Source organism: Takifugu flavidus, chromosome 21 (genome assembly GCF_003711565.1).
Source record: "Takifugu flavidus isolate HTHZ2018 chromosome 21, ASM371156v2, whole genome shotgun sequence".
NCBI classification, from domain to species: domain Eukaryota; kingdom Metazoa; phylum Chordata; class Actinopteri; order Tetraodontiformes; family Tetraodontidae; genus Takifugu; species Takifugu flavidus.
The window spans coordinates 6021948-6047814 of NC_079540.1; the positions used below are offsets into that span (position 1 = coordinate 6021948).

Below are 25867 nucleotides of genomic sequence, written 5' to 3' on the forward strand. Positions count from 1 at the left end.
CACGGCCGATTATATCCTGTTAAAAAAAAAACTTTTTCTGCCTCATTTTATCTTAGGTAGCTTCGGAGGTCTGAGTGCTAACACATCATGTCAAACATGGCACAAAACTTTGCTGTTGCAGTGTCAGTCAGAAAAGTTGACGTCTGTCCCCAGACAGCATTGTTCTTTAGCACCGGCTAAAATCATTCAACTATAGCAGCACATGTTGTGTCCTGCATCCCTAAATATTCAGAGTCAATATTCACAGTCTGATCAGCAACTGGATACTCAAACCCAATGTGCCCACTAAAGAGTTTTAGCTAATGCTAATGCTATCATCTGAGGAGTTAGTCAAGTTGCAGAAATTGTCTGAAAAAGATTAAATAACTGTTATTGAGACTCTTTTTTGGAAAGTCTGGTGTGGTTAATTAAATTCTCTGTATTGTTGTTTTTTTAAACGCTAGCTTGCGTCTGCGAGAGACTCATCAAAGTGTTTGAAAAGGCCGTGCAGAGACCTTACCTGCCGCGTTTCTGCTTCATTTGAGTCGAGCCATTCGTCTCTCAGGCCAAAAACTGTCGGCTGAATACAAAACAGACAGTTTCCATCTGTAACATTTATGAAATGAAGCCTTGTCTGCGGCACCACCGCTAGCCGCGCGTCTCAAGGACGGCGTCCAATAAACAAAACAACAGCAGACTGGAAATGAGGATCTCACCTCCAGATGGTGTTTGGAGTCACTTTCTCCTTTCATATTTCCTCAGATAAATCTTTATCTAGAACTTGCAGATGTTGCCTCTGCGTATTTGGACACGTAAACTCGCCGTAGCGCGCCGCGCTTTGTGTAATTAGGCTTCCTTCCAGTTTCATCAAGTGATGCCAACGCCGAGCACGCCGCTTCCTGCATTTCATGTCCCGTTCTGTTCATCTACCCGCCATTACAAGCGACCTCCGAGATTGCAGGGTGCCACGTAAAAGCCCCCCCACCCCCACCCCCGTTCTGTTGTAATGCCTCACAACAGTTGCCAAAAAGCAACACAACAACCATCTTAACCGAGACTTAACTATGGGTCATCTGTGGTAAATGGCGAGGCAGATGGATTAGCTACTCCTACACTGCGGTTTAAACACGCACACAAACACGCAGAGTTTTGGATCGATGTGTGTATTTGGAGTAAAGAGCCCGTTGACTTGCTGACACCTACACAACAAGTGCTGCTTTCAGAGACGTGACTCTCGAACATCCTCCTACTCTCCATCACTTATTTAGCATTTGTGTACATTTCGGATTTGGAGCTGCTAAAACAAGTCTGGCTGATATTTTTATATAATGTATTGATGTTTTTTCCGCTGATATGCCTGCAGCTAACTGGACTGTGAACATTGAGGCTTTATAGCTCATCACAACAGAACTTTTTAAAAAGGTCTCACAATGTGAGGCTAAGCTATACATCTTTTACTTTCAGGCTCTGAACGCCTGATATATTTGCAGGTTGTTTGTTGGTTGGCGGCCCATTATCTTGGGGCAGCGCCCCAGTTGTGGCCCACACACCAGTCGTTGCTGAACCACTATTTACCATTTTTAACAAATGAAAGTACAATTCTACTGAAATAAGATATCACGTCGTCTTTCAGCAATATTTTTTGGTTCTGTCATTTGCTTTTCTCACCAGACATCCAAGAATTTTAAAGTTGTAGAGAGATATGTTTTTGGAAAAGTACAGTCTGGTTTCATCCACAACTCCAGTAAAGTAAACAGCAGGAATAGTTTAAATGAGTGAAGGTCGGAATCTTTTCACCAAAGCTTAGCCAGGGACATCGTACGTACAGATGTGATGGAGTGACGCTAAATGCTAAGTCAAAAATTGTATTTAATGCAGTTATGTGCTAATGCTTCAATCAATCAATCAATCAATCAATCAATCAATCAATCAATCAATCAATCAATCAATCAATCAATCAATCAGTCAATCTTAATTTATGTAGTGTCTGTTACAATCAAAATTGTTTCTACGCACTTTCCAGAATCCCAGGGACTGACCCCCAACAAGAGACAGTGGCAAGGAAAAACTCCCCTTTAACAGGAGGAAACCTTGAGCAGGACCAGGCTCATGTAAGGGGACCATCCTGCTGATGGGGGGGCTGGAAAGAGAGGGGGAGAAGGGGGAGGACAGGTAGAGGAGAGACTAGGCAGAGATCACTGCAGGATTTCCTGAAAGTTAACCCATTAATCTGAACTCAGTCACATTAACTTAAGCATCTTAACACAAACAAGCTCTGCTTAAAGGCTAACCTTTGAAACCGTGAGAAAGTGTTAGCATTAAATCACTGGGGTGCATCCGGAGAGGGGGCAGGAATGATTTAAACAGTTGCAGTAATCTAGACGTGGTTGGGTGGTTTTGATTCTAGTTAAGGGCAGCACTAACACGACGCCACTCATGGCTCGGCCCTGCCCTCATGCTGGGTGGATGAGGTGGGTTGTTTGGAGGACTCAGCATCAGTTTCCTTCGCGGTGGAGCAACTAACCTAGTCAGGCCTATCGTTCTGAGATCATAAAGACTGCGATGTTCTTTTCTTTCGGTCGGATATAAGTTGACAGCTTTAAGGGCAGGTGAGGACTGACTGAAGTGAGCGGTGTGGGAACGACCCCATCTGGTGGTCAAACTAGGCAACTACAACGTTCAAATCCATACAAGAAAATAAACTAGCGTTTATACACACACACACACACACACACACACACACACACACACACACACACACACACACACACACACACACACACGATGTCCTTAACAACGTTACTTGGAAGCTTTGATAACTTTAAACCAAACGAAGATTGATTGATGACGTCGGCGCTTGTTTCCAGGGGCGGAGCTTCGGCCATCCCACCGGCCACGCGCGCGGCTGGGGCATAATAATCCCAAATGCAGAATATTAGTTCCACCTAGCCCTTGTTTCCGCACGGACGCATTCTATAGACGCACACAACAAACTTTGTGTGGGAGCCGAATCAATAGTTAATTTTGAAGCGTTTCTGTGTGTTTTTGTGTTTGCTCATCATATTTAACGCTAACAGTAGTGATGAACATTACATTTCTTCTTATGCATGATTCTAAGGCAGCTGTTCCGTGGAAAGCCATGTCTGCTGATGTTATATTACATTTGAGATTAGAGATTATGATTTTAGTACCGTAGATAAAACTGCAGCTTCCCATTTCGTTTGAATAATAAATAATGACGCGGGGGACACTGCCCTCTAGCGGCGATTCCATGCGATCAATTTAAAAACGTCTATTGCAGGGTGATTTTAGGCACTTAAATCCACATAAAAGCCACGTAGTTCACCTGCCTCCTTTCGGATTTGTCGGTGCGAAGCATCTTATTTTAGCTTTAGAATATTTTATATCTTTTATTCTAGAATATGCAACTCCTCCACAAAACCAATCTTTCCCCATTTTGAATCTCCAAATCTCATCCAATCCAGTTTGTAAAGGAATTCTCGTTTCCAAACACGCCAGAACCGTGTGCAGCACCTAAAACCACCAGCAGGGGGGCGACACAGGCCCAGAGATGACGTCACACCCCAGAAACTCCTGTAGTTGATGTCACACGGATGTTTAAACCATATCACACACGTTCCATTTGAAATGTTTTTATTTGTTTTAGTACAACAGTTCAAGTCAACTAGCCACTGTATCTATGCAAACGCCCAAGTGTATTGCTCATTCCACGTGCAGGCCCACGTCAGGTGATCTTCGCGATGGCATCCATTCGTTTACAGCTACAGAACAAGAGGTCGTGTGCTTTTGAAGACTTTTTATACAAAAGCAGAGAATCAGTGGCACAAAACATTTGCAGAAGGGAGGGAAAAACTAGCATATGGTAGCGAAGCTGCACCAACACCGCAATCAAACCTTGTGCTACTCTTTTTTTAAATACAGTTAAGTGCCGAGTACAGGTGATTCACAGGATCGTTTGCAAAACTATGAAATAGGGATAAAAGACCTATGCATAGAAACATGCTTCCTCGAACAGGTAACACTGCTAATTTTCAAAAAGAGCAGAAGCTGCACCGACAAGCTAACACATCGAATGGACTGGACTGAACACGGGGGGGCGGCGGGGGTGGGTCCACACGCAAAACCAGCGCGAGTACACTTAAAGCGGGAGAGCTGAAAAATTCACAAACTGGTATGTTTTATTTCAAAAAGGTGGATGATGAACGCAACAGAAATACTGGCCGGACAAAATAAAGCAATCTTTGGATACGTAAAAAACCCTGTACAAGCCCCGCCCCCTCGCTCAGTCCTCCGAAGTCCCCTCTTTGGTTTCCTTGTTCTTCCGGACTTCTTCCAACTTCTTGTCCTGTTGAAAGAGACAAACGTCAACATCCCCAGCAAGCCACAGGTCATTCCGAGTCCTTCCAGGAGCTCCCACCTTCTCTTTGAACTTCTCATCCATGGCTGCCTTCAGGGCAGTGCGGTTCTCCTTGTTGGCCTCCATCTTTTGGTTGAGCTTCTCCTCCGCCATCTTGCTGAAGTTGTTGTTCTCTTCCATGGCCTTCTGCAGCACCTCCTTTTCGTGCTCGCGCTTTTCAGCCAGGTGCTTCAGGACCTCCGCTTCGTGGTTCTGGAACAACAAACATCCCATCACCCCACAGACATCTTTGGACATCCGAAACAATTACCAAAGATGAAAGGCCACCTTGCGTCTCTCCTCCGCGGCGTCCAGTTTCCGCTGAATTTCCTCCAGCGAGACATCTTTCTTCTTGGGAGGGGACAGGGGGAAGTCACCCTTGGGGTCTGGAGTAGCCAGGATGACCTCGAAGGCCTGACCAGAGGCCCTCTTGTCGAGCTCTTTAACTTTGATGTCTGAAATGAAAAGTCTAATTAAAGCAGAGTGAATAAAGACTTTTTGGTTTAAAACCAGAAGAGAAATCAATCACCTTCGGCGGCGGCCATCTTCAGGGTGCTGCACGTCAATTACCTGCGAGAGGACAATTAAGGGGCTCGTTAGTGACCTCTAGCGGGCATCTGTAACAATTCAGCTAAAAACCGGGGAACGGCGACACCCCGTGGCCACCCTCGGTACTTCAGCAAACCACCGCCCATCAGACACAACAGAAACAAGAACATCGAGCACGGTCCATTGTGTCCAAACTTTTGGCAACCGTCACGCCCAGAGTGACCAAATGCAGAGGGGGGAGCGCTTCAGAACCGCCAAATTAGCCGATAATCCGCCACACGGCGAACAAAAGGGCAGTGATCAGGGTGGGCAAGGCTGGCAGTGCCAGGGGCAGACAGGCCCGGAGCCGAACAACGGCCTCGGATCAGGGAGGGGTGGCACAAAAAGGAGCCCATCAGGGAGCACCTGTTCGGTGCAGCATGTGTTCCTGCGGGGGGGGGCGGGCTGGCATGCACAAGTGCATCAGGGTGGCTCCACAAATATTTAAAATCTAATTTAAGGAGAACGGCCGCTGTCGTCGACCGGGTTCCCAAATGGAAAACTAAATATTGAAAACGTCTTCAATAATTTGCTTAATTGGAACGGTGGCCTCACGCTCCCCACCTCACCAATCACGCCCACATTTGATATTTGGGCTGAAATGTTAAAAAAAACAAAGACTAAAAGAAGAAAAATGAGGACCACGACGAGGAGTAACGTCTTTAATTGGATTCTGTGTCATTAGCGGCTAAAACAAAGGCGCTTTTGACAGGAGGCGCAAACAAAAGACGGCGGAGCCTCAACACGCACCGCCCGCCAAACAATGGCTCAAACCGCCCCGACAGCCCGCAGCACCGGAGGTCCCCCGGCCGGAACCCGTTCCCCCCCTCGTCTGGGCCAACGGCTCCGAATTCAAACAGAACCAGAACCAGACAAAAACGCGCTCCATCACCAACAGCCTGCCGCGTTCCTTCACTCACGTGCCAGCGAATCAGCGATCGACACAATCAAAAGAAGAAAACCATCAAATTTGTCGCCGCAGCTTCGATTCCGTCAAAATTCGTACTTACGGGCGGGAAAACGCGGTGATTGCGGCGGAGTTGTCGAGCACGAGATGCTGCGTGTCACACCCACCTCCCGCGAGCTCTGGATGCTGCTGCGCCGCGGTCGCCGTCTGCGCTGCGCGCGAGCGCCTCGAGCGCGCACATAAATGGGCCAGGGGGGCGTGCCGTGACATCAATCGCTCTCTGTGATTGGCTGTCACGTCGCTCTCTGGTGCTGATGGGAATTGTAGTTTTTGTTTTCTCTCGATCAACGGGGAAAATAATCAGCGTTTCTGGGGCCGCAGAATCCCGATTAACCCGAATGTAGTTTTAAGGACAATGTAGATACATTTGTTTCGGATTTTAAAACATTATATGAAGAAAGAAAAATACTAAATAAAACTTTTGTAGTGCAAGATGAGTTCAAATGTGACACTGGGATTTGAATCACATTTGATAAAGGCATCAGGCATAATCTGGATATCAGTGATGATTCACTCTGGGTCCTCACAGAGGTGGAGAAATATGTCTAGTGTGTACGGTCTGATCTGGGCATGTTGCAATGATATAACAAAGGATGACAGTGCTGAATTAGCATTAGCGGCTATTCAAGATCTGTCCTTTCCTGCATTTGGAGAAAGTCTGAGCAGGATAAGTTATATAATCCAGTTTTTGTGCTTAATATTGGAGGGATGGGACGTGTGAGAAAAGCAACGGGCTGTTTGGCTTCAGTTGCCACAGAAAAACAACTCCATTAATCCTATTAATGATCAAAGCTGTTTGTGTTCATGTTTCCCTGAAGTTATGTCCCCTCATTTTGCTGCTTTTTCCTAATTCACTGGCATGCAGATCGAGCCCAGAGTTAATCAGTATCACTGAAGCTCTTCTTTCATGCAGATCCTAAATAAAACATTTTCTGTGTGAATTCTGACGACCAAATTCAGCTTCAACCGATCGAACTCCAGCTATTTAGTTTCGGACTATTTTTAGTTCCACATTATTGAAGAGGGAAGCAGATCAGCTCTGATGCTGCCAACAGATCTATTTTTACCGCAGGCATGTGGATGTCACTTCACCTCGCTTGTTTTTGCTTTGTTGAAGGCAGGGTTGCAGAGGCGACGTGCTGCTGGATGGAGGCATGAGAACCCTGCACACCTCTGTCAGACCAGTGAAGCTGGACTGGTCACTCTGGTGTCACAGGTGACCAGCGGGGCTGCTTTCGTAAAGGGCACCGGTCACACTCCCAGAGTTTGAGTGGGTCAGTGACAGATCCCACCCTGATAAAGGCCACGATGTTTCCAGTCACTGGAAGTGCGCGTTAGAATAGTTACGCATCACATGCTCTCAGTAGCATGTGACTAGCGCTAAGATGCAGATTATATGTTAGCATGCTAACGGGTGTGTTTGACTCCAGTCCCCTACATGGGCGCTAAAATGTTGCCGTGGTGTGTTTTTGTTCAGCCTGAAACAGGAAATCAGGCTAAAAACCAAAACTCAGCACCAAATGAAGTTGATCCGGATGGTTCCGATCCTTCTGAGTCCAGCCTGGATGATCTGCTTCATCTCATTGAGGAGGAGCAGATGGTATTCACAGCCTGCCAGTATCAGCCCCCCCCCCCCCCCCCCTTCCCCTCTACAAGAGACAGGATAGGGACAAAGACGAGGTAGAGAGCGGAGGGATCTGTCTGTCAGGACAGTCCAACCCTGCAGATGTGTGTCTGAGGTCTGGGGAGCTGTGCTTGCCTTGCTCATTATCACCTGTATGATTCAGACCTGTTTGGTAAATGAAAGGGTCACAAAATTCTGTGATCTCCCACAAGTGGCTCAAACATCAGGATGCAAATGGTCCCTCAGGTGTGCTCACAACCGTAGCCTTCACGTGCTAACGTCCCCGCTGAGGGAGCTTCACCCCGACAGGTGCAGCTTTGTGATGACTGAAGAATCGAGCGGTCGGATGATGGGAAGTGGGGGGGGGGGGTGTTAGTAACCAGAGCCACCACTGTGCTGCGCCACAGGAAGGTCTCCCACTGTGACGGCTGAGGAGCGGGACCGTCCCTCCAGAGGGGCTCGGCCACGCTGCTGTGGCTGGAGCTGGAGCCTGACCCACTTCTGTTCACCCCCCCACTGTGTTGAGCAGGACCCAACGATGGAGTGGAGAGCAACCCCGCTGTGGTGCGTGAATATTTAAATATGTAGAGCAATCACGTTTAAGAGAAGTGAGAACTTTTTATGTAACTGCGGGTTACGTAATCACCAAGTCAGCTGCTCTCTTCCCTGGGAGGCTGTGGAGACGTGGTCCCGGCATCCCCACCCCCCCCTTTACTCCGCATATGTACGCAGGCACGTGTGTTCCAGCGTGTGCAGCGGCGTAGCGTGGAGAGATGCTGCGATGCTTCGGTTGTTCTTGAGACCCGTAAAGGTCCAGTGTGCAAGATTTGGCAGCATCTAGTGGTGAGAATAAGCATAGCAAGACGCTGCTGTCCTGCTGCCTCTCAGGAGTGTAGAAATGACTGGAACAGGGTCGTGGTCCGTTTTGGTGGACCAACAAGCTAGCACCCACGGAGGGGGACCCGCAACAGCGTTTATATAATTACTCTCCTCCTAAGTGAGCGTTTCCATATCCATGATCCTGGAAGTGTCTTTGCTAACAGGTCAGCACAGGTCACAGGGTCTCTACAAACCACCTGGTTTCAGTCTTTGTTCAGTGAGGTTCTGCCAGCTGCTTTAGCACGCTTGTATTAGCATCGGATGACAGGTTTGTCAGCAACAGGTTGAACCATCTGGAAAAGGAATCCTGATTTTTGAGTTTTCTCTTGCTGGAGTAGCAAAATATCAAAAAGAGAAGTGCATGTTGAGTGTTTAAATAGATTCTTGCACCTGCTCACCACTGAGGCCAAAGCCAGCAGTCCGGCCCTCACTGTCCCATTAGCTAATCCTTTAGCCCCAAACATGACCCCCCGCCGTCCTTTCACCCCAGCCGGCACAAGGAACATGTTTTGGGTTCCCACCCTCTGACAGATGGGCAGCTCAGAGCTTTGTTAGCTAGCCCGAGACAGTGTTAGCAGCGGGCCTTTCCTCCTGTCAGGGCTGCTTTCACTTTAGCGGCCTTTTAAAACTTTAATCCAGGCGACCACTTCGCTGAATCTCCCTGCAGCAGCAACACTCAGACCCGTCTGTGAGACAAACCGCCTGGAAAAGAAGGTGAAATGTAAAACCTGAAACTTTGATGTTCTCCTCCATATTCATACTTTGGATTAATATTTCAATATTTCAGCATCGAGGACGACGATGCTCCCTGATAATAGTCCCAGGGCTGAGACTGCACACTTGGGACGGCTCCTGGGCACTTTAAAAACACCCCTCCTGGTTACAGTGGGAGGGGAGGGGCTGTTGTAGGGAGGGGCAGTGTGGTTGGGGGGTAGTTGTTGTGGTGAGTCAGGGTTTAGTTCTGTTGCAGGACTCCTTTGGGACTGAGGTGTCAGCCCCAGGACACAAGGAGCAGGCAAACAAAGGGCTGAGATGGACCGGAGGGAGGTGGAGGGGAGTTGCTGGGGGGGGGCGACAAAGAAGACCTGCGGAGATGATCTGCAGATGGCTGCTGGGGTGACAGCTGACATTTTACACTGCAACAAATCAGGTTTTTCGTTCCCCTGATTGAATTAGTCTCATAAACAGATGTGGACATTATGGCGAGGGGCGGGGCCTCTGGGTGGGTGTGGCCTCCGAGGGCGTGGTCAGAGCAGGACACTGAAAACTGACCCCTTTGTTGTGCACGTGTCTCAGTACAACCCCACTTGATTTCCATTCAAACTTGCTGAAGCGGACATGCTCGGGGTAGTCGTGAGCTGAGACCGTGATAATCATAATCCCAATCTGGACCGTAAGTGTAATCCTGATGTTATCCGAGCCAGATGTGTGAGTGTGTGTGTGTGTGTGTGTGTGCGGCCGGCTCATCCCAGTTAATTTCTGAGCATTATCTGTCTGATCGAGCGCTCCAGTTGTCCCGACCATCAGATCATAGATGTGCCTCTGATGGCTTTAGCCCGGTCAGAGCGCCAGTTGTACTCGAGGTCTGAAAGAAAACGACGCTTCCAATTAGATCCAGAGTGAAGAGAAGCTTTGGGAGGTGGGCTGAGCCCCCCCCAATGAGCAGTCAGGTCATGTTTGCCACCCGTCTGTAGGCCGGTCTGTTCAAGGAAGGATCTTGCTCGAGCGGCAGATCCAGGAATTTCAGTGGGAGGGAGCCGTTTGTTGCTTTGAAACATCATTGTTGGGCTGGTTTTGAACAGTTTTAGCACCAAAAAACATCAAAGTTTTACTCACAGACCAATAAGAAACCACCACCAGAGGATTCCCATCCTCTCCCCCCCACCAGTCAAGTCCTGCTCAGGGTTTCTTCCTGTTAAAATGGAGGTTTTCCCACCTTGTTTGGGGGTCAGGCTGGACTAAAACACTCAGAGGGATCTGGAGTGTAACATACGCTATTTAAATAAAGTAACAGACGCTATTCAAATAAAGTTTGCAGTTGCGCCTGAGAGGGAACGATAGCAGAGCAATCGGTATCCTCCAACCTCAAGGATGCCCCAGATGAACTGAGCAAAAACAGACCTTCTTCCATGAACTAACTAAAAAAGCGCCATGGAAACAAAGCCAGTAAAGAGTTTTTGTGCTCATTCTGGACGGCAGACTTACAAACAGTGACGTTTATCGGTTAGCTTAGCGCAGCAGACGTTAGCACAGAGAGGTTGTTGACGAGACGGAACAGAGGTCAGAGTGGACCAGAGCTGATTTTAGCCCGAGGAGGAGGAGGACGGGGGGAGTGGACCCGCCAGCCCTCCCAGGCAGCTATGAGCTAGCGCGGCGTGTCATTAGCTCAAAGTGAGAACGGGGTCAGGCCGGAGTGAGGGTGATGCCAAGCTGAGCTGTCTGACAGGGAGCTTATGGAGGAGGAGAATACGATGGCGCGCTTACGCTGTCAGTCCGCCCTGCCCATCGCTGGAATGATGTCATGTTTACAGCCTCGGTCGCCACCGAAGGAGGGAGACCAAGAACCACCTCTTCTTACTAAATAGGGCACATGAAAGGAGGGTCACTGGCGTAGCCTGGTGGAGGTGAGGGAGGCTGCACTGTTTACAGCTGTGAGCTGGACAGAAGATCGGAGCTCCATCATTGGGGCTCATTTAGCCGAAGGAGGCTACAGGACGGTGGTTGCTATGGTTACAGTTTGAGCCAACAAGGTCTGTGTGAAGGTTAAAAATGTCCCTGACATGAGGGGTCGAGCTCCAGCTGCAGATGAGGGTCGTCAGATGCTGAAATAACTGACAGAATCAGCCCCCCCCCCCACGTCCTCACCACCACCCCCCTTTCGTTCTTGTCTCCCATGTCTCGCGTCTCGTCGACGTCCCTCCTCTCCAGGCCCCTGCATGTTGGAAGCGGCACGTTAGCGTCCACGTGATGGCTTTGCTCCTCGCCAGGCTGGCACCCTCTGTGTGACCCACCTCGGGCGTCTCCCCCCACCCCCACTCCTCCCTTTTACCCCCCCCCCCCGTCTCCATCATCTCGCCTGCTCTCCACCCTGGCTCAGGAGATACCAGCCTGAGCAAGAGGAAGAGGAAGAGAGAGAGCGGCGTCCTTCATTTGTTTAGCCGCTAACAGCATCTGGACCCGACCCGCCTCTGACAGAAACCAGAGCTCCTCTGAGACCACTTCCTCCAGGACACCAGCGGCGAACCGCTCACCCCTTTCATTATGGAGGGAAGCAGATCTTTGCTTGCAGGCGGCCCAGAATCCGCCTGTCTTGTTATAGCAGACGTGTAAAACGGTCAAAGAGCTTCTCTGGTTTCGAACATTTCGATAAAATGGTCTCTTCCACCAACCAGTTCCTCCCCTCCTCTGAGAAAAGAGTCCCAGCTTTCCTCAAGGCTTGGTTACCCTGGCAACAAGTTACGTCGAAGCCTGTCTGGACAAAAGCAGCCGTCCCCTCCGAGGAGGGGAGGGTACCGGGCCGGGCTGGAGACTGGCTGGACTCTCGCTGAAGGAGCCGCGCTCTGCTCTGGATTAAATAAATCATGTCCCGGTTATATAATGACACAGTTCGCTGTGGCGGCGTGTGCGCGGCCACGCGGAGCCTTCGGGTGCACGGACGGCCTCGTCCGCTCCCAGCAGGAACAGAAAACGTGCATGAGCCCGAACCTGGAGCGTCCCGGCGCTGCTGCAGCCTTGGGCGAGCTCTTTGTGGCAGACACAACAAAGAAATGCCCCCATGGGGGGGAAACGTGACGCCGCTGAACCATCATGAGCCGGCGAATGTCTCCATCTGCTGCACGCGCGCGGCAACTGCTGCGCCGTGCAACAGCAGACGTGCACGTCAGATGTCAACAATGTGTGGCGCCCTTTTTTGAGTGATTTAAACAGCTTTCATATATTTTTTTTTTTGTAGGACGGATGCAGCTACATAAGACAACAAAACTGGACGTAGAGCCGCCAGCAGGGGGCGCTCTCCGCCACTGCAGCTCATAAATCGGACTGGAAACGACACCGTCTGTCTCATCGGGCTTTTTATTAAAGTAAATGTTTGTCGCAAATCTCCCAGCGATGTACTCACAAACATTTACGACCAGTATCTTAGCCTACATCCTCTAGGGTAGGAAGCCTTTAGCATTCACTGCTAGCAAGTCTGCTGCTGCTACCTCGGGGCGCCAGTTAGGGAGTGTGCACGTGTTTGTGCTAATGATTGGAGTGACCTTATTCTTCCGCCATGTCAATTTTTAATTGGATTTTTATTAATTTGTTCACACACGCTCCACAACAGCATGCTAATCTTCTGGTTTTCCCCCTCTTGTAGCTTAACGCTAACACGGGGGGGGGTCCTACCAGCTCAGAAACAACGCCGCTGGACACAGATATGTAGAAGTGAAGCTCGTGGGTTTTAATGTTTCCACCGCAGGAGAGAATGGACACACGGGAATCGGTCCAGCTACGTCAAATATACTCGCCACAGAGAGAAGGATGCTAAACCACAGCTGGACGGTGGAGGGCGCACGTATGCTCTGCCCACAGACGGCGTGGAGGACGATACGGCATATTTTACAGTACAGCACAGCATATATACAGCATCGGGGGGGGGCGTCGACGAACGCGGGCCCCCACCGCTCCCCCCTCGTTCACAGCTCTGCTCATGTGTTGATGAGCGCGAACAGATTTTCCTCGCCATCTCCGTGAGCACGCCGCAAGTTTCAGCACTTCAGAGACACGCTGCGGCGGCGGCGGCGCCTCTTGGCAGGTCCATATGCTACAGCAGGGAAGGGCGTGCCGGGAAAAAAACGGGAAAAAAGAGGGAAACCTAGCAAGCGCTAGCAAAGGTTAGCGGCGTCCGGAGGTCAGCGCGTCGTGATGGAGCAGCGTTGACCCCCGCCGGCAGTGGGACAGTGTCTCCAACTGGAATGTCTCGAGCGCTTGGAAAACAGTCAGGAAACACCCCCCCCCCCCCACCCCCCACCCCCCGGGAGGGGAGGGGTGGGTAGAAACTGTACAGTTACACTGCAGAGCTCCACGTTAGCCTTGATTAGCCTCAGCTCCAGACACAAGCTAAACATGTAGGGTAAGAGGACAGCAGAGACCACCCAGGTTCCCAGAGTCTCCGCCCACTGTCGCATCCTTTTAAATAAACCATACAAAAATAGTAGTTTACAGTAAACAATCTGTAGATTCACACACACACACACACACACAGAGTCATTGTTCATTACTAAGTGATGTCTGACTCATTTCAGTCATTGTCGAGGCCCTGGACCGTCCAAAGAGGTGCGTCTCCGTCTGGAGTCGCTCCGTCACGCCCCCCCCCCCTCAGGTCAGCTGATCACTGATCAGCTTCTGCCCCCCCCCACGTCCTCCAGCTCTGCTTCAGTCTCTCAGCTCATGTTTGCAGGTTCCTTTGGAGGCGACCAGGCGAGTCCCTACGAGCCCTCTTTCCCCTCCGAGCTCTCCGGTGGCGCCGGAGGATCCTCCGCCGAGGGAGACTGGGCCCCTCCCGGACCATCTGTGCACAGAACCAGGAGGGGAAAAAAACAGGTTCATTGAACTTTACTGATAAACAAGACAAGACAAGAACCAGCCGTCAGGTTCTGGGGGAGTTCTTCGCCTTCTCTGAGCCTCACGGGTGGATCGGACATGGTGCAAACAGGGACGGGGGCTGGTTAGCAAACAAGCTACAGCTACTCCACCTTTGAGGTTCAGTTCAGCCAGTTTGAGAGGCAGGTCTCCTGGGTTGACCCCCGCCGGGGAGCCCAGGATGTCGGGCAGGGCGTTTCGTCTTCCAGAGCGCCCAGAGGAGGCAAAGTCCAACACAGGCTCCACCTCTGTCATCTCCGGAACCCTGGAAGACAAAAAAAGAAGCCCCGATCTTTAGTTAAAGCTAAAATCGAACGCTTTGGGGAATCAGCTTTTTACCCACTTGCACAATTTTTGATTTAAGCTATGAGCTGAGTCAGCTCTAGCTTCTTGCTAGCGTAGCAAATTTCTTCTTCTGCTTTTATCCCTTAAATCTATGGAAACATTTCTGGTTCTTTTCCTTCCTAGCAGGCTACAATGCTAATAGCTAAACCTGTCTTCAGAGAAGGTCCATGTTGAAGCTGCAATAGTTAAAACACTGTTGTTCGCACATTTTAATCTTCTTTTGTGTCTAAAAGCCTGGACAAACTTCCTTGTTTCGTTCCTCTTTTTCCGACTAAAGTGGATTTTAGGATCTCGGAAGCGACTGAAGTGCAGTGAAGACTCATGGAGCGGCGGATGTGTCTGTCTGGTCTCCTGGCAACCAGCAGCTGGGGATGGAGCTGTGGGCCACTCTGGTGACAGGCAGAATTACATCCTCCGCCACACACACACACACGGTGACAGTGTTGCCATGGTAACGGCGCAGGAAAAAGCACCCCTGGCAGGTAAACACCAGTCAAATCCTCCCCTTATATTAGAGGAAGAAAACTCCTCACTCCTTCTCAACAAAGAAATGACGCGTAACGCGAGATAAGGGCCACGTGTTAGCCATCTGTTAGCCGCAGGCGCTTCTGTAGCCTAGCCATTCGGCGTGACACAGCGGCGTGCTGCCATCCACCACGGTTACCAACGTCTGGACAGATTTTGTTTGTGGAGCCCTGACGAACAGCTGACGAAGCTTCTGATAAAAAATGAACTCTTACAGATCTAAGCGGGGAATTTCGGGCATCCTGGAACACTTTTCCAGGCTCTTGTCCTGGGTTACTGGCCGCAGTTGAACTAAAACCCCAACAATAGGCACCTAATCGGGGCTAAGCAGCCGGATAACGCCTCTCTTTCCTGCCTCCCTCTCTGGCAGGCCTGTCAAATCGACTATTAGTGTGTTAATCTGGATAATTGAAATCTTGCTGGATACTTGGCCGAGGTAATGCCGGGGTTGGTCTTTAAAAACCCCGCGCTACTTCCTTTGTCCTACCGACATTCCGAATCACAGGATCGACACAGGACGTGTTCCAGGACGTCCCAGCAGGAAGCCCGAGACCTGCAGATATTATTCATGTGTGATAAATATGAATAACCGAACATCTGCGTAATCTGAGGACTCAGCAGCGCCAGCATCTGTCCCAAATGACAACATCTGCTCGGTAACTTTCATTAATCTGCTGGATTAAATACTAAACAAAGCCAGACCCATCTGAGGACACTTGTTTTATCTGGTAATCCAGCAACAGTTCAGATGGGATTAGCCTGTCAGCTAACTTGACCTACATGCTGTGAAGGCCGCGCTAGCTCCCAACACGCCGCAGGTATGTTGCGTAATGAAGAGGATCGGTAAAAACCTTGCTGACAGTCGCTCCATCAGAGGTCGGCCCCCCGCTTGTGGAGACGGCGCCAGAAATAGGACCGAAGCGTTTGGAGCCAAGATATTTAACTTGAAAAGTGGGTTAAAATCTGAGAATTTAGCCATTTTTTAAAAAAAAAAATTACCAGCAAAAGTGTCACGTATTGGTCCATTTGCTGCCACATCAGGAACCTTTCCAGCTAAAAATGTCTTTGCGTCCTGTCTCAGGTGGACGTGAGATTAAAACAGCTGAGTTTCATCACTCATGAGGAGGCTGGAGGCTTCCAGCACCATGGACAGAGCGGGAGAGGCGCCTGGTCTCCAGCCGGGTCCAGAACCAGCTTCTAGAAGCTGTTGGACGGCCGTAGTACCGGTGCTAGCTAACGGTGCTAGCCCAAGGATGACGACATTACAGGTCCAGTAAGCTTGTAAATGCCTTTACACAGGAAACTATGAAAGAGGTTCTCCCTCACCTCAAAGCTCAGATGTTTAGTCCATCTGTTTAGCCGTAGCTCTCAGCTAGCTTGGGGCCGATGACTCTACGTCTGATAATCAAACACATCGATTGGTTTTATATAAAACAGGCTTTTTTAACTGCGATGGGAGTGTCCAGAACCAGCTCATCTCTTTGTTCCAACGGCTCGGAAACCAACTAGAGCAGCGCTTAACAGTGTCGCCATCATAAAAGACCAGACGCATCAAAGCAGCGGAGCGTGATTGTGTCTGTCACTGTAGCCGCCGTCTGCCTGAGGCTGACCTCCGCTCTGCTCCTCGCCGTGAAGCAGTGTCGCGGCCTCATGACGCCCCCCCCCACCCCAACTGGCGACAAATCTTCCGCTCGTCCATGCAAATCCCATCATTCGCCACCGCGGCGAAGAAGTGAGACCAGCTTTCCCGCGGTCATCTGGGGACACTTCTGTCAAACCGCCGCGACCTCCGCGTCGAGTCCGGCGTGATGTCAGAGGGTCGCTAACGCTTCGCGGCTCCGGGTCGGGGATGAGCGCAAGGAACGTTGTTTACACGCCTGCCGCCGACCCAAGAAGTTCCAGATGAATAAATCATGCCCGGGATTAAGTTCCGGGCTATTTTTAGCCCGGCAGGCCCTGTGATTATTCCCTGTCCTTCTCCCCACTTTTTTCACTGCTGTCCTGAAGCTTAACACGCTGTGGCTGCCATGGAAACCGCACCATTGTTATAAAAGCAGCTATAAAGTGGAGGAGGGGAGGCAGCGGCGTCTGCCTTTACATTTCCTGGTGGGTTGTTTTTCAGGTGACGGGAGAAAGCTTTAATGTTTGGGGAGTGCTAACACGCTAACACAGCAGCCAATAAAGGCCGCTATCAAAGCTAAATAAAGACAACGGCAAATGTTAATTTGCTGATATTTGAAGAAGACTCATTATATTGACGCCAACAGGTGTGAAGGACGTCACACGTCGGCGTGTTTTACTGGGAAAATGACGTGTTTTTGGCGCCGACAGCAGCGGCAGAGAGGCGCTCGGGGTGATCTAACGAGACGGAGCCATCGCACTCGCACCGCAGCCGCGTCTCCTCGGCCGAGCCGCAGTCCTGGGCTCAAGCTACAGGTACCAGAACATCAAAGAGAAGCTTCCTGGGGAACCACAAACGACCCGGCTGAGCCGCGACTTCCCGTTATTAACCAATTCTACTAAAACTGAACAGCCGGGTCATGTTTTCTATCAGGTTACGCAACTTTTGGAAGGTGAACACGGGCTGGAATCATTCGATGCCGGTTCACGCGTCCAGAGGACATAAAAGCCGGGCCTCTCCTCTGTCAAGTGGTACCGACAACATCCCATTATCCAAATGGACCTCCGCGTTGCCAAATATGGCGGTCTGAGCGGCCCTTGATGAGGGTCAATCACAACAGAGGCGGCTATTAACGGCAATTAGCGCACTCGACAGAGACGCTGGGTGGTGAGAACGGAGCAGAATAAACAGACGGTTCTGGAGAGGGACTGTTACTCCTCCTGAACCAGTCTATGGCTCATTATGGGCTGCGGGGTTAAAGCGCGTCTGTGTTCCGTTCAGCCACGTCTCCGATGGTTTTACGTGTCAGGGAGCGATCCAAGGATCCAGAGCTCCAAAAACGAGACACGCGTGTCTCTTAAAGGGGACGAGTCCCGTTTGCCACGATTCCTTTGAACGATCAAAGCACGTCCGATACGAGATCAAAGCACAAGCAATATGGAATCAAAGCTCTGACGCTTCAAATCAATTGGAGCGCAACCGTTTTCCAGTCGGGCGGGTGGTTATAAAGAATAAATACGTCACTATTGGCGGTTTGCAGCGCCGGCGGCGAGGACAAACGGAGGAATCCGTTCACACGTGTGAGCGAGGAGGACGGCGTGTGCGGAGCCACATCAATATTTCAGCAGCGCCTGTTGTAAGAGCGTAACCCAGGCCGTCCTCGACCTCCGGCGCTCTCCTGCTTGTCGACTACCACCCGTGGACGTCTGCCAACAGGCCTGACACACACACACACACACACACACACACACACACACACACTTATGTTTGCGTTTGAATCTGCAGTAAAACCCGATTTATCCCTGAGTGAATCTAAATTTGTCATCTGCACTTTCCTCTCAAATTTTCCATATTTTTGACATCAGGAAATTCCCGGTGTGGACCTGCAGATCCGGGACGACGTCAGACGGACCGACACACTTTTAAACTGCGACGCTGCTGATCGGTGATAGAAAAGGCATTCCCGGAATTCCAGCGTTCCCGTCTCTCCCACACGGCCGTTCGATTGATGGAGGCTCTAAATGGCTCCGAAGTGGAAGAGTTAATTCAGATAATGGAAAAGATGCCCCCCCGCCCGGGGAGGAAGTGTGCCTGTTTCTGGGGCAGGTGGAATTCGACGTGCTAATTGCGGGAGGAAGAACAGAGCAGCTGATTCCACAGTTTGGGCGGTCGTGGTTCCGTGCCTCGGGAATGACAATCTCGCCTTTGTCTGCGTTGTCCCGTCTCACCTACCGTTCCGATCGGAGAGACAGGCAGGGAACCGGGCCGCCACGTGCTGACGGGGGGGAGGGGCAGCTGCGGCTCCAGACTGCTGCCGAGACGGGCGGAGGTGGAGGTCATCGCTAACTCATCTTATTCCAAACCCGTTCCCGTCCTCCGCGTCTTCTCCATCGCGTCCTCTAGACGCAGGTGGCGAGCAGATCCTCCGACGTGGTCTGGTGCCAGACAAACTCCGTCTCCTGGCGGTGGCCGCAGGTCAACATAAAGGTCAACCGGCCCCATCTGAATCCTTAAAGGTCACCGATCAGCGCAGGGGAATAATGATGGGGATCAAATTTAGCATTAGCATTGACCTTCTTCACCCTCGGAGTGGCGAGCCCAGCTGTCCGGATGTGGACCCTCACCCGGGGGAGGGGCAGCCTGAAGGTCCGTCACCTTAGACCTGGACACATGTGATCACTCTGGGAGATCTGAACCACACAAACACGCTAATTAGCCCGACTCTAGTTAACGAGCTGGCGAGGTGACGGAGGTAAACAAGTTAATCAGATTGTTCCGGTAAGGCGGTCGTCAGGTTAGCGATAGCAGAGGAAGCTTTTGTTTGTTTGGAAAGACAAAGAGAAGCCGGGGTTTGTCCTCCCGGTCCAGGCCCATATGGGAGCGAGCCGCCCGCTCAGCAGGCCTCCAGCATCGCCAGTGCCACGTCATCATCTGGCCGCCATTGTTGCGGAAAACACGGCGACTCAGAGCTCCCAGAAAGAAGAAGAGGAAGGAGGAGAGCCGACAGGAAGTCAGATGATTCATGAGGTGCTGACGGAGCCGAACGAGTCGGCTGCCAGTAAAAGAGAAGTGATCAGACTGTTGCCGTTCTTGCGCTCAAATTAGGCCGAAACAACCCCATCCAACAGTCCTGTTCCCCGGTTATGCTGCCCCCCGCTGGACAAAACGAACCGTCAATTCTGCCAAACAAACGCGAGCAGTTTGTTTCTGCAGCTTTGATGACAGAGCGACATGCTAGCACACGTGGAGGGGGCCCCGCTTCAATGTTTACATAAATGCGTTGCTCTTTGAGGACCATCTCCCACTAAGAGGAACCACCGTTGGATCTACAGATACAAGATGGAAATAACCTAGAAGAAGGTGCATTGTTATTACCAAAGCTCGGTCCTCCAGACCTACGAGGTTTCAGTCTAACTTCCATCATGTGCATCACTGGAAGGTCAGCGTTTGCGCACCTTTGGGTGCAGCAAAGCTCATAATCCAGGTGCAGAGCTCTCAGATGACATTTCTGCCCGAACACTTGATGCACACAAAAGCTGTGCATCCATATGGAGCCTGAAGCTCGTCCAGGCTTCATTTCAAACATGATGCTCGTGTTCAATCTGCTGGTGTGACCGCTGACAGGTGTCGGCGCGTCACAGGTTGTTCCTGCTCCCCGTGTCTTTAATTTTCCCGTCTCTGTTAGGTGGACCTGGTTCTCCTGTACATGAACACACAGCGTGTATCGTCCCTCGGGCTGTTATGGGCTCAGCAGCAGCAGCGGCAGCAGCGGCTGATGTCCTACCTGTGGAGCTGCACAGGTGACACCGGGCAGAATGTGCGCAACGACCAGACGCTCTCCGACTGACTTCAGCGCGCTTCGCCGAGGAAAGGAGCTCCCCGAGTTGTTACTAGCCAGCAGCCACCATCTTCCGCGGGGAGGTTCGGCGGGGAGGTTCGGCGCGTCTTCAGGGGTTCCACCCGCTGCGGCGCGTCACAACGCTTAGTTCCAGCTGACGGCGCCGGAGCCGCGGCATACTGGGCTGCTGAGGGCGCGCAGGGGCGGCGGAGCGAGCGGCGACGGGGAAGGAGCGGCAAGCTGTTCGTGCACGTGCGGAGTGTACCGGAAACGGACCGAAATCGGCTTTCAAAGTAAAAGAGCAGCTGGCGACAGGACTATGGAAAGGCAGGGATTGGAGAATGAAATCATCTTTTTTTTAAACAAATGTACGTTGTGGACATGTTTTGTTAGGCACGATGACTCCTTCCCACATCTACTAGTATTCATTTAATCAATACATTCAAAATGAGATAGGAAATCATGTGTACAAGACAGATGTTAGATTGCGTTACTATTTTAGAACATTTTTTTTCAAACAATGGAGTTGTATTTTCAGTTTTCCTCTGATTGTTTGACGTTGCAACAGCTGTAATTTTTAATTTGAAGAAGTTTCAGTTCCACTTCCGGTGTAACTCTGCGCTACTTTGCCGCCGCTCGTAGGTTTGTACCATTATCTGATAAATACGGGGGTGCTGCGATCTTCACAGTCATGTTTTCTTGGTATCTTCTTTTCTACGGTCTGTTTACAGAATCACTGTTTAAAATCATTTTATTTTTTCTGATTATTGGAAAAGCAAATTTCTATGAATTTTCAGCAATGGTAGAAAAAGGTGAAAACACTTCCCCACAGACAGACAGGATTAAACTCTAGAAGAAATAAATCTGTTGTTTTATTGTTGATCTCTTGCTTTTATATATATTCGTCAAAATGTGCATTGATTTTTTTAAAATCATGAAACACCTTTCTAAAATTAATATACATAAAATGAATGACTATATGGTTTGATCACTATGATCAATGGGCGTCGACAGAGTCGCGTACAGCTACTTAAACTTTACCGGAAGTATATTATTAATTGGTCACTAAAATAAAAAACTTGCGCTTCGCTGAGTATCAACAACGTGAAGGTCAAAACAAACGTTTTTGCATTTCAAACAGTATTCGTACTGTGTCGGTCGTTTGGGTTTTTTTTAACGATTGTCCCATAAAAATGACGGATGCGAGGTTGAAGCTGACGCACATCTTTTATTTTGAAGGTGGCAGCAGGAAGTAGGGCCGCAGTAATAAACTTCCTTGACGTCGCCATTTTGACTCAGTTTTCCAGCAGAACTTCTTCAGCTTTCGAGACTTTTTGTCGGATTTTGCTGAGCAGAAGAAACATGGGCGCCTGTTTGGCCCTCGGCTCTCTGGCCAGCTGTGTGAGTCTTTATCCCCTGGATTCACCGTCCTCTCACCGTTTATCAGCTTTTACTTCCTGTTATTTCCTCTCTGATTTTAACGACGTTTAGGCTTTAAGATGTCGACATGACGTCACGTGAATACCAACTTAACTTAGTCTAGTTTCTGAAGTCGAAATAAACAAAGTTGTGTATTTTATTATAGAAGTATAACTAAAAGAAATGAGAAAGTGGTTATTTTTCAAAGACTTTCTGAATGTTTCTGTTTGTTAATGTGTCGGCAGTAGGAAACGTCATTCTTGGCTCTAAACGGGTTTTGTTTTTTTAAACTTTAACTGTATTTGTTCTATAAACTGACATTTAAACTCATTTGTGAACCACAAAAATCAAAGTTTTATCTCATGCGGTGAAATATGGAAGAAAGGACACAATCGCCAGTTCTCCGAGCCGAATTTGGCGTAAAATGAAACATTGTTTCAGCTTCAAGTTTTTTTTCCTGTTTTCATCTTTGAGTTCTTACAGTCGAAGAACTCTTCTAACGAAGACTTTAACCCGAATAGGAACAGCTGGCAGTTCTATTCTTTAAAAACACGCACACTTCCGGGTTCAGGGAGGCGCGTCCCAGATCCTTACTGGGTCAACTGGGAATATTGGGACACACACATGACATCCTCAGCTGCAGCCAGTCTGAACTGGGAATGTGGATCCATCCCAGCAGAGTTGTGGATGGCTGATTGGATCTGCCACACACACACACACACACACCACACACACACACACACACACACACACAGATCCTGTGTTGTCTTGTTTACAGTGTTGCATGAGAACCCCAGCTCCGAGCTCCCGCCTGGCTTTTACCATATAAGAATCTCTTTGCTCCTCTTCCTCTTCGTCTTCCTCTCCAGGCCTCCTGCTTGTGCGGCTCGGCCTCCTGCCTCCTGTCGTCGTGCTGCCCGTCGGCGTACAACTCCACCGTCAGCCGGCTGGCCTTCGCCTTCCTGCTGCTGCTGGGAACAATGGTTTCGGTCATCATGATCCTCCCGGGCATGGAGGAGCATCTGAGGAAGGTGAGGAGGGAGGGAGGGTCGACCTTTGACCCCGGCAGAGGTGCCGGACGCACATGTCCGGGTTGAGTCGCGAGCTAAGGGTAAACACGGGCTGTGGTTCCCTGGTTCCAGATTCCAGGCTTCTGTGTGGGGGGGACCAGTGTACCAGGGATAGAGAACAAGGTGAACTGTGACGTCATCGTGGGCTACAAGTCGGTGTACCGCATGTGCTTCGCCATGGCCTGCTTCTTCTTCCTCTTCTCCCTCATCATGATCCGAGTGCGCAGCAGCAAAGACCCCAGGGCCGCGGTCCAGAACGGGTTCGTGTCCGCCGCGAACGTCTTCTGCCCCCTGCTGGACACTCTCACGCACTGCACCCTCACTCTCCCTTTTCATGTGTCTCAGTTTCTGGTTCTTCAAGTTCCTGGTGCTGGTCGGCATCACGGTGGGAGCGTTCTTCATCCCAGACGGCGACTTTAACGCAGGTAAGGGAGAGCCGAGCCCGTTCTGGACCTGAGCGCCTCTGCCGGTCGGTAACGGGCGACTCCGACTCTCTGCCCCCAGTCTGGTATTACTTTGGCGTGGTGGGCTCCTTCATCTTCATCATCATCCAGCTCATCCTGCTGGTGGACTTTGCCCATTCCTGGAACCTGGCCTGGCTGCAGAACGCCGAGGACGGAAACAGGAAGTGCTGGTTTGGCGGTGAGCAGGCAAAGATTGTGCAGAATAAAAGGCTCCTCGAGGGCGTCTGTTTGAATCTCCTGCTTCCTGCGCAGCTCTGCTCACCGTCACCGTGCTCAACTACATCCTGGCCTTCACCGCCGTCGTGCTCTTCTACGTGTTTTACACCCAACCCGACGACTGCGCCGAGCACAAGGTCTTCATCAGCCTCAACCTGATATTCTGCATCGGCGTGTCCGTCATCGCCGTCCTGCCCAAAGTGCAGGTGAGCGTGACGTCACTTCCTGTTCTGTTGTCCCGTGACGATGCGTGACGAGCTTCGCGGCTTTGACCCTCCCAGGAGGCCCAGCCCAGCTCCGGTCTCCTCCAGGCCTCCATCATCTCCCTCTATGTCATGTACGTGACCTGGTCGGCCATGACCAACAACCCCAGTAAGTCCAGTCAGCTGTCCCGCTCAGAACCCCCCCAGGACAGAACGTTGAGCTTTCTGTGTTCCCGAGCGCAGACAGGAAGTGTAACCCCAGTCTGCTGAGCTTGGTCCAGCCGGGCGCCGCAACGCCAGCTCCAGGCCCGGTTCCCCCCACTCCGGCTCCGAGTGTGCAGTGGTGGGACGCCCAGAGCATCGTGGGACTGCTCATCTTCCTGTTCTGCACGCTTTACGCCAGGTACGTAGATATCTAGATGAGGCGGGCAAGGTTCTGGGCCCGGGTGGTTCCGGAGGCCCGTTGATGGCGTCTGCTGCTCCGCTCCTCCACAGCATCCGCTCCTCCACCAACGCCCAGGTGAACAGGCTGATGCGGACCGAGGAGGGCCAGGTTCTGACCGTGTCCGAGGCCACGGTGGGCGAGGACGGGGTCCGGCGGGCCGTGGACAACGAGGAGGAGGGCGTCACCTACAGCTACTCCTTCTTCCACTTCTGCCTCTTCCTGGCCTCCCTCTACATCATGATGACGCTCACCAACTGGTACAAGTACGTGCGCTCCGAACCTCTCTGCCCCGTCTCAGCTGGTTCCTCCCAGAATTCCCTCTGACGTCCGTCTCTCCTCCGCAGGCCCGACTCGGACTACCAGAGCGTGAGCTCCATGCCGGCCGTGTGGGTGAAGATCAGCTCCAGCTGGATCGGGTTGGCCCTCTACACCTGGACCCTGGTGGCACCGCTGGTGCTGCCCAACAGAGACTTCAGCTGAGCAGAACTCTTTAAGCTTGGCCCGGTCCATCAGGACGGGTTCTCCCGGCCTTTTAGGAGCCTGTAACCGTTTTTCCAGCTCAGGTAATCGTGTGTCTAGTTATAAATAAGATAATCAGGAGCTGCGGACGCCGTGACGACACTAACAGATGGGTCCTGGGGGCCGTCGACCGCTGTTCCACTTTGTTTCCTGACTTTCTCCTTTTAATTTGATCTCAGAGAGTTTTTGGACTGATGTTTGTACTTCCTGTCTGTTTTTGGTGCAGAGCTTTATAAGGTGTCTTTATATTTTGTACACTTTCTACTCTGGCTCATTTTAATGCAACCCTGCACTTCAGTGAGCAGATGCTGCCTTTTGTTTATTCATCAATAAAAGTCTGTTCATGAGTGCAGCGTTTCCCCAGCAGGTGGTGCTGTCGGGCCAGTTTGCCTTAACCACGACATCTCTTTAAGGTATAAAAACCTTGCTTTTTTTGGGAGGTTTGGCCTCAGTCTTGTTCTGGGCGACGTGTTGACATCAGTAGGGAGTTCTAGACTCCCCCCGTTCATCAGATGACCCTGGTAACGTGAGTTTCTTCTGTAGAGGATCCACACACACTGAAGCCACGCAGAGGGAATGTTCCCCTCACATGATCATCATGAGATCACTGAGTTTTGTCTCCCAACATTCACGCTGTGGAAGAACCAGAGTTTCCACTTTAACCTGGATGCAGATTCCACAGATTCTTCCCCTCCGGGTCAGCGCGAAGGGGGCGTGTCCTCTCAATGATTGACAGCAGCCTTGACCATGGAAGTGAGGCAGTTTTTTGGTCAACGGGACAAAGACGGCAGCACAGATGACATGTGGCTGGCTCAACATCTGGTGGGGGACGGCAGCAGACGGGGACCTGGGCCCGCTGCCCCACGCCTCTGCAGACGGCGGCGGCGTGCACCAAGTGGCCGTTTGAGCGGGACCGTTGTGACGCCGACCTTGGTCCCTGGGCCAGCTGTGAGCAGCGGGCCACCTAATGCTCTTACATAATCCAGAGTGGAGCTCTGATTGGTTGCATAAGCCAGTTACGGGATCAAGCGCTGGTCGGGAGCTCTCCTCTGACTGCTGTTGATTGGTATTCCGGGGTTTTTCCCCAGGGGCAACCTTCATCATCGGCAGCAGTAATCACCCTCCT

General features: G+C 50.8%; 3 protein-coding genes and 1 long non-coding RNA gene across 5 annotated transcripts; 2 read left to right on the plus strand and 2 right to left on the minus strand.

Annotated features, from left to right (window-relative positions):
* Window positions 1–3630: 3630 nt before the first annotated feature.
* LOC130518514 (stathmin-like) lies at window positions 3631–6164 on the minus strand. Of its 2 annotated transcripts, none has more exons than XM_057021146.1 (5): window positions 6059–6164; window positions 4926–4966; window positions 4685–4851; window positions 4418–4609; window positions 3631–4345 (listed from the first exon to the last, which is right to left on the minus strand). In XM_057021146.1, exons 2-5 carry the CDS (start codon window positions 4939–4941, stop codon window positions 4283–4285), a joined length of 438 nt encoding a protein of 145 aa, XP_056877126.1. In that variant the 5' UTR covers window positions 4942–4966; window positions 6059–6164; the 3' UTR covers window positions 3631–4282. The 2 variants fall into 2 exon arrangements, with proteins under 2 accessions (XP_056877126.1, XP_056877127.1); XM_057021147.1 differs by having other exon boundaries at window positions 5995–6096.
* A 6343-nt stretch (window positions 6165–12507) lies between these two features.
* On the minus strand, window positions 12508–20637 carry pkib (protein kinase (cAMP-dependent, catalytic) inhibitor beta). Its single transcript, XM_057020406.1, has 3 exons — window positions 20352–20637; window positions 14190–14341; window positions 12508–14005 (listed from the first exon to the last, which is right to left on the minus strand). Exons 2-3 carry the CDS (start codon window positions 14329–14331, stop codon window positions 13923–13925), a joined length of 225 nt encoding a protein of 74 aa, XP_056876386.1. The 5' UTR covers window positions 14332–14341; window positions 20352–20637; the 3' UTR covers window positions 12508–13922.
* LOC130518076 (uncharacterized) lies at window positions 16413–21285 on the plus strand. The gene is made up of 2 exons (XR_008947926.1): window positions 16413–19927; window positions 20253–21285. It is a non-coding gene; the product is annotated as an uncharacterized LOC130518076 (long non-coding RNA).
* Window positions 21286–21648: 363 nt separating this feature from the next.
* On the plus strand, window positions 21649–25091 carry serinc2 (serine incorporator 2). Its single transcript, XM_057020392.1, has 10 exons — window positions 21649–21806; window positions 22694–22855; window positions 22967–23154; window positions 23240–23319; window positions 23399–23536; window positions 23611–23780; window positions 23856–23946; window positions 24021–24180; window positions 24273–24485; window positions 24567–25091. The coding sequence occupies exons 1-10, from the start codon at window positions 21768–21770 to the stop codon at window positions 24700–24702; spliced, it is 1377 nt and encodes a 458-aa protein (XP_056876372.1). The 5' UTR covers window positions 21649–21767; the 3' UTR covers window positions 24703–25091.
* Window positions 25092–25867: the final 776 nt, after the last annotated feature.

Coding starts and splice junctions, on each gene's coding strand:
- LOC130518514 (XM_057021146.1), bottom strand. Junction 4,610..4,684: donor CCGCGGAGGAGAGACGCAAG/GTGGCCTTTCAT, acceptor TTGTTGTTCCAG/AACCACGAAGCGGAGGTCCT. Junction 4,346..4,417: donor ATGAGAAGTTCAAAGAGAAG/GTGGGAGCTCCT, acceptor CTCTTTCAACAG/GACAAGAAGTTGGAAGAAGT.
- pkib (XM_057020406.1), bottom strand. CDS start 14,331: ATGACAGAGGTGGAGCCTGTGTTGGACTTTGCCTCCTCTGGGCGCTCT. Junction 14,006..14,189: donor GGCTGAACTGAACCTCAAAG/GTGGAGTAGCTG, acceptor TTCTGTGCACAG/ATGGTCCGGGAGGGGCCCAG.
- serinc2 (XM_057020392.1), top strand. CDS start 21,768: ATGGGCGCCTGTTTGGCCCTCGGCTCTCTGGCCAGCTGT. Junction 23,155..23,239: donor AGGGCCGCGGTCCAGAACGG/GTTCGTGTCCGC, acceptor CATGTGTCTCAG/TTTCTGGTTCTTCAAGTTCC. Junction 24,486..24,566: donor ACGCTCACCAACTGGTACAA/GTACGTGCGCTC, acceptor TCTCCTCCGCAG/GCCCGACTCGGACTACCAGA.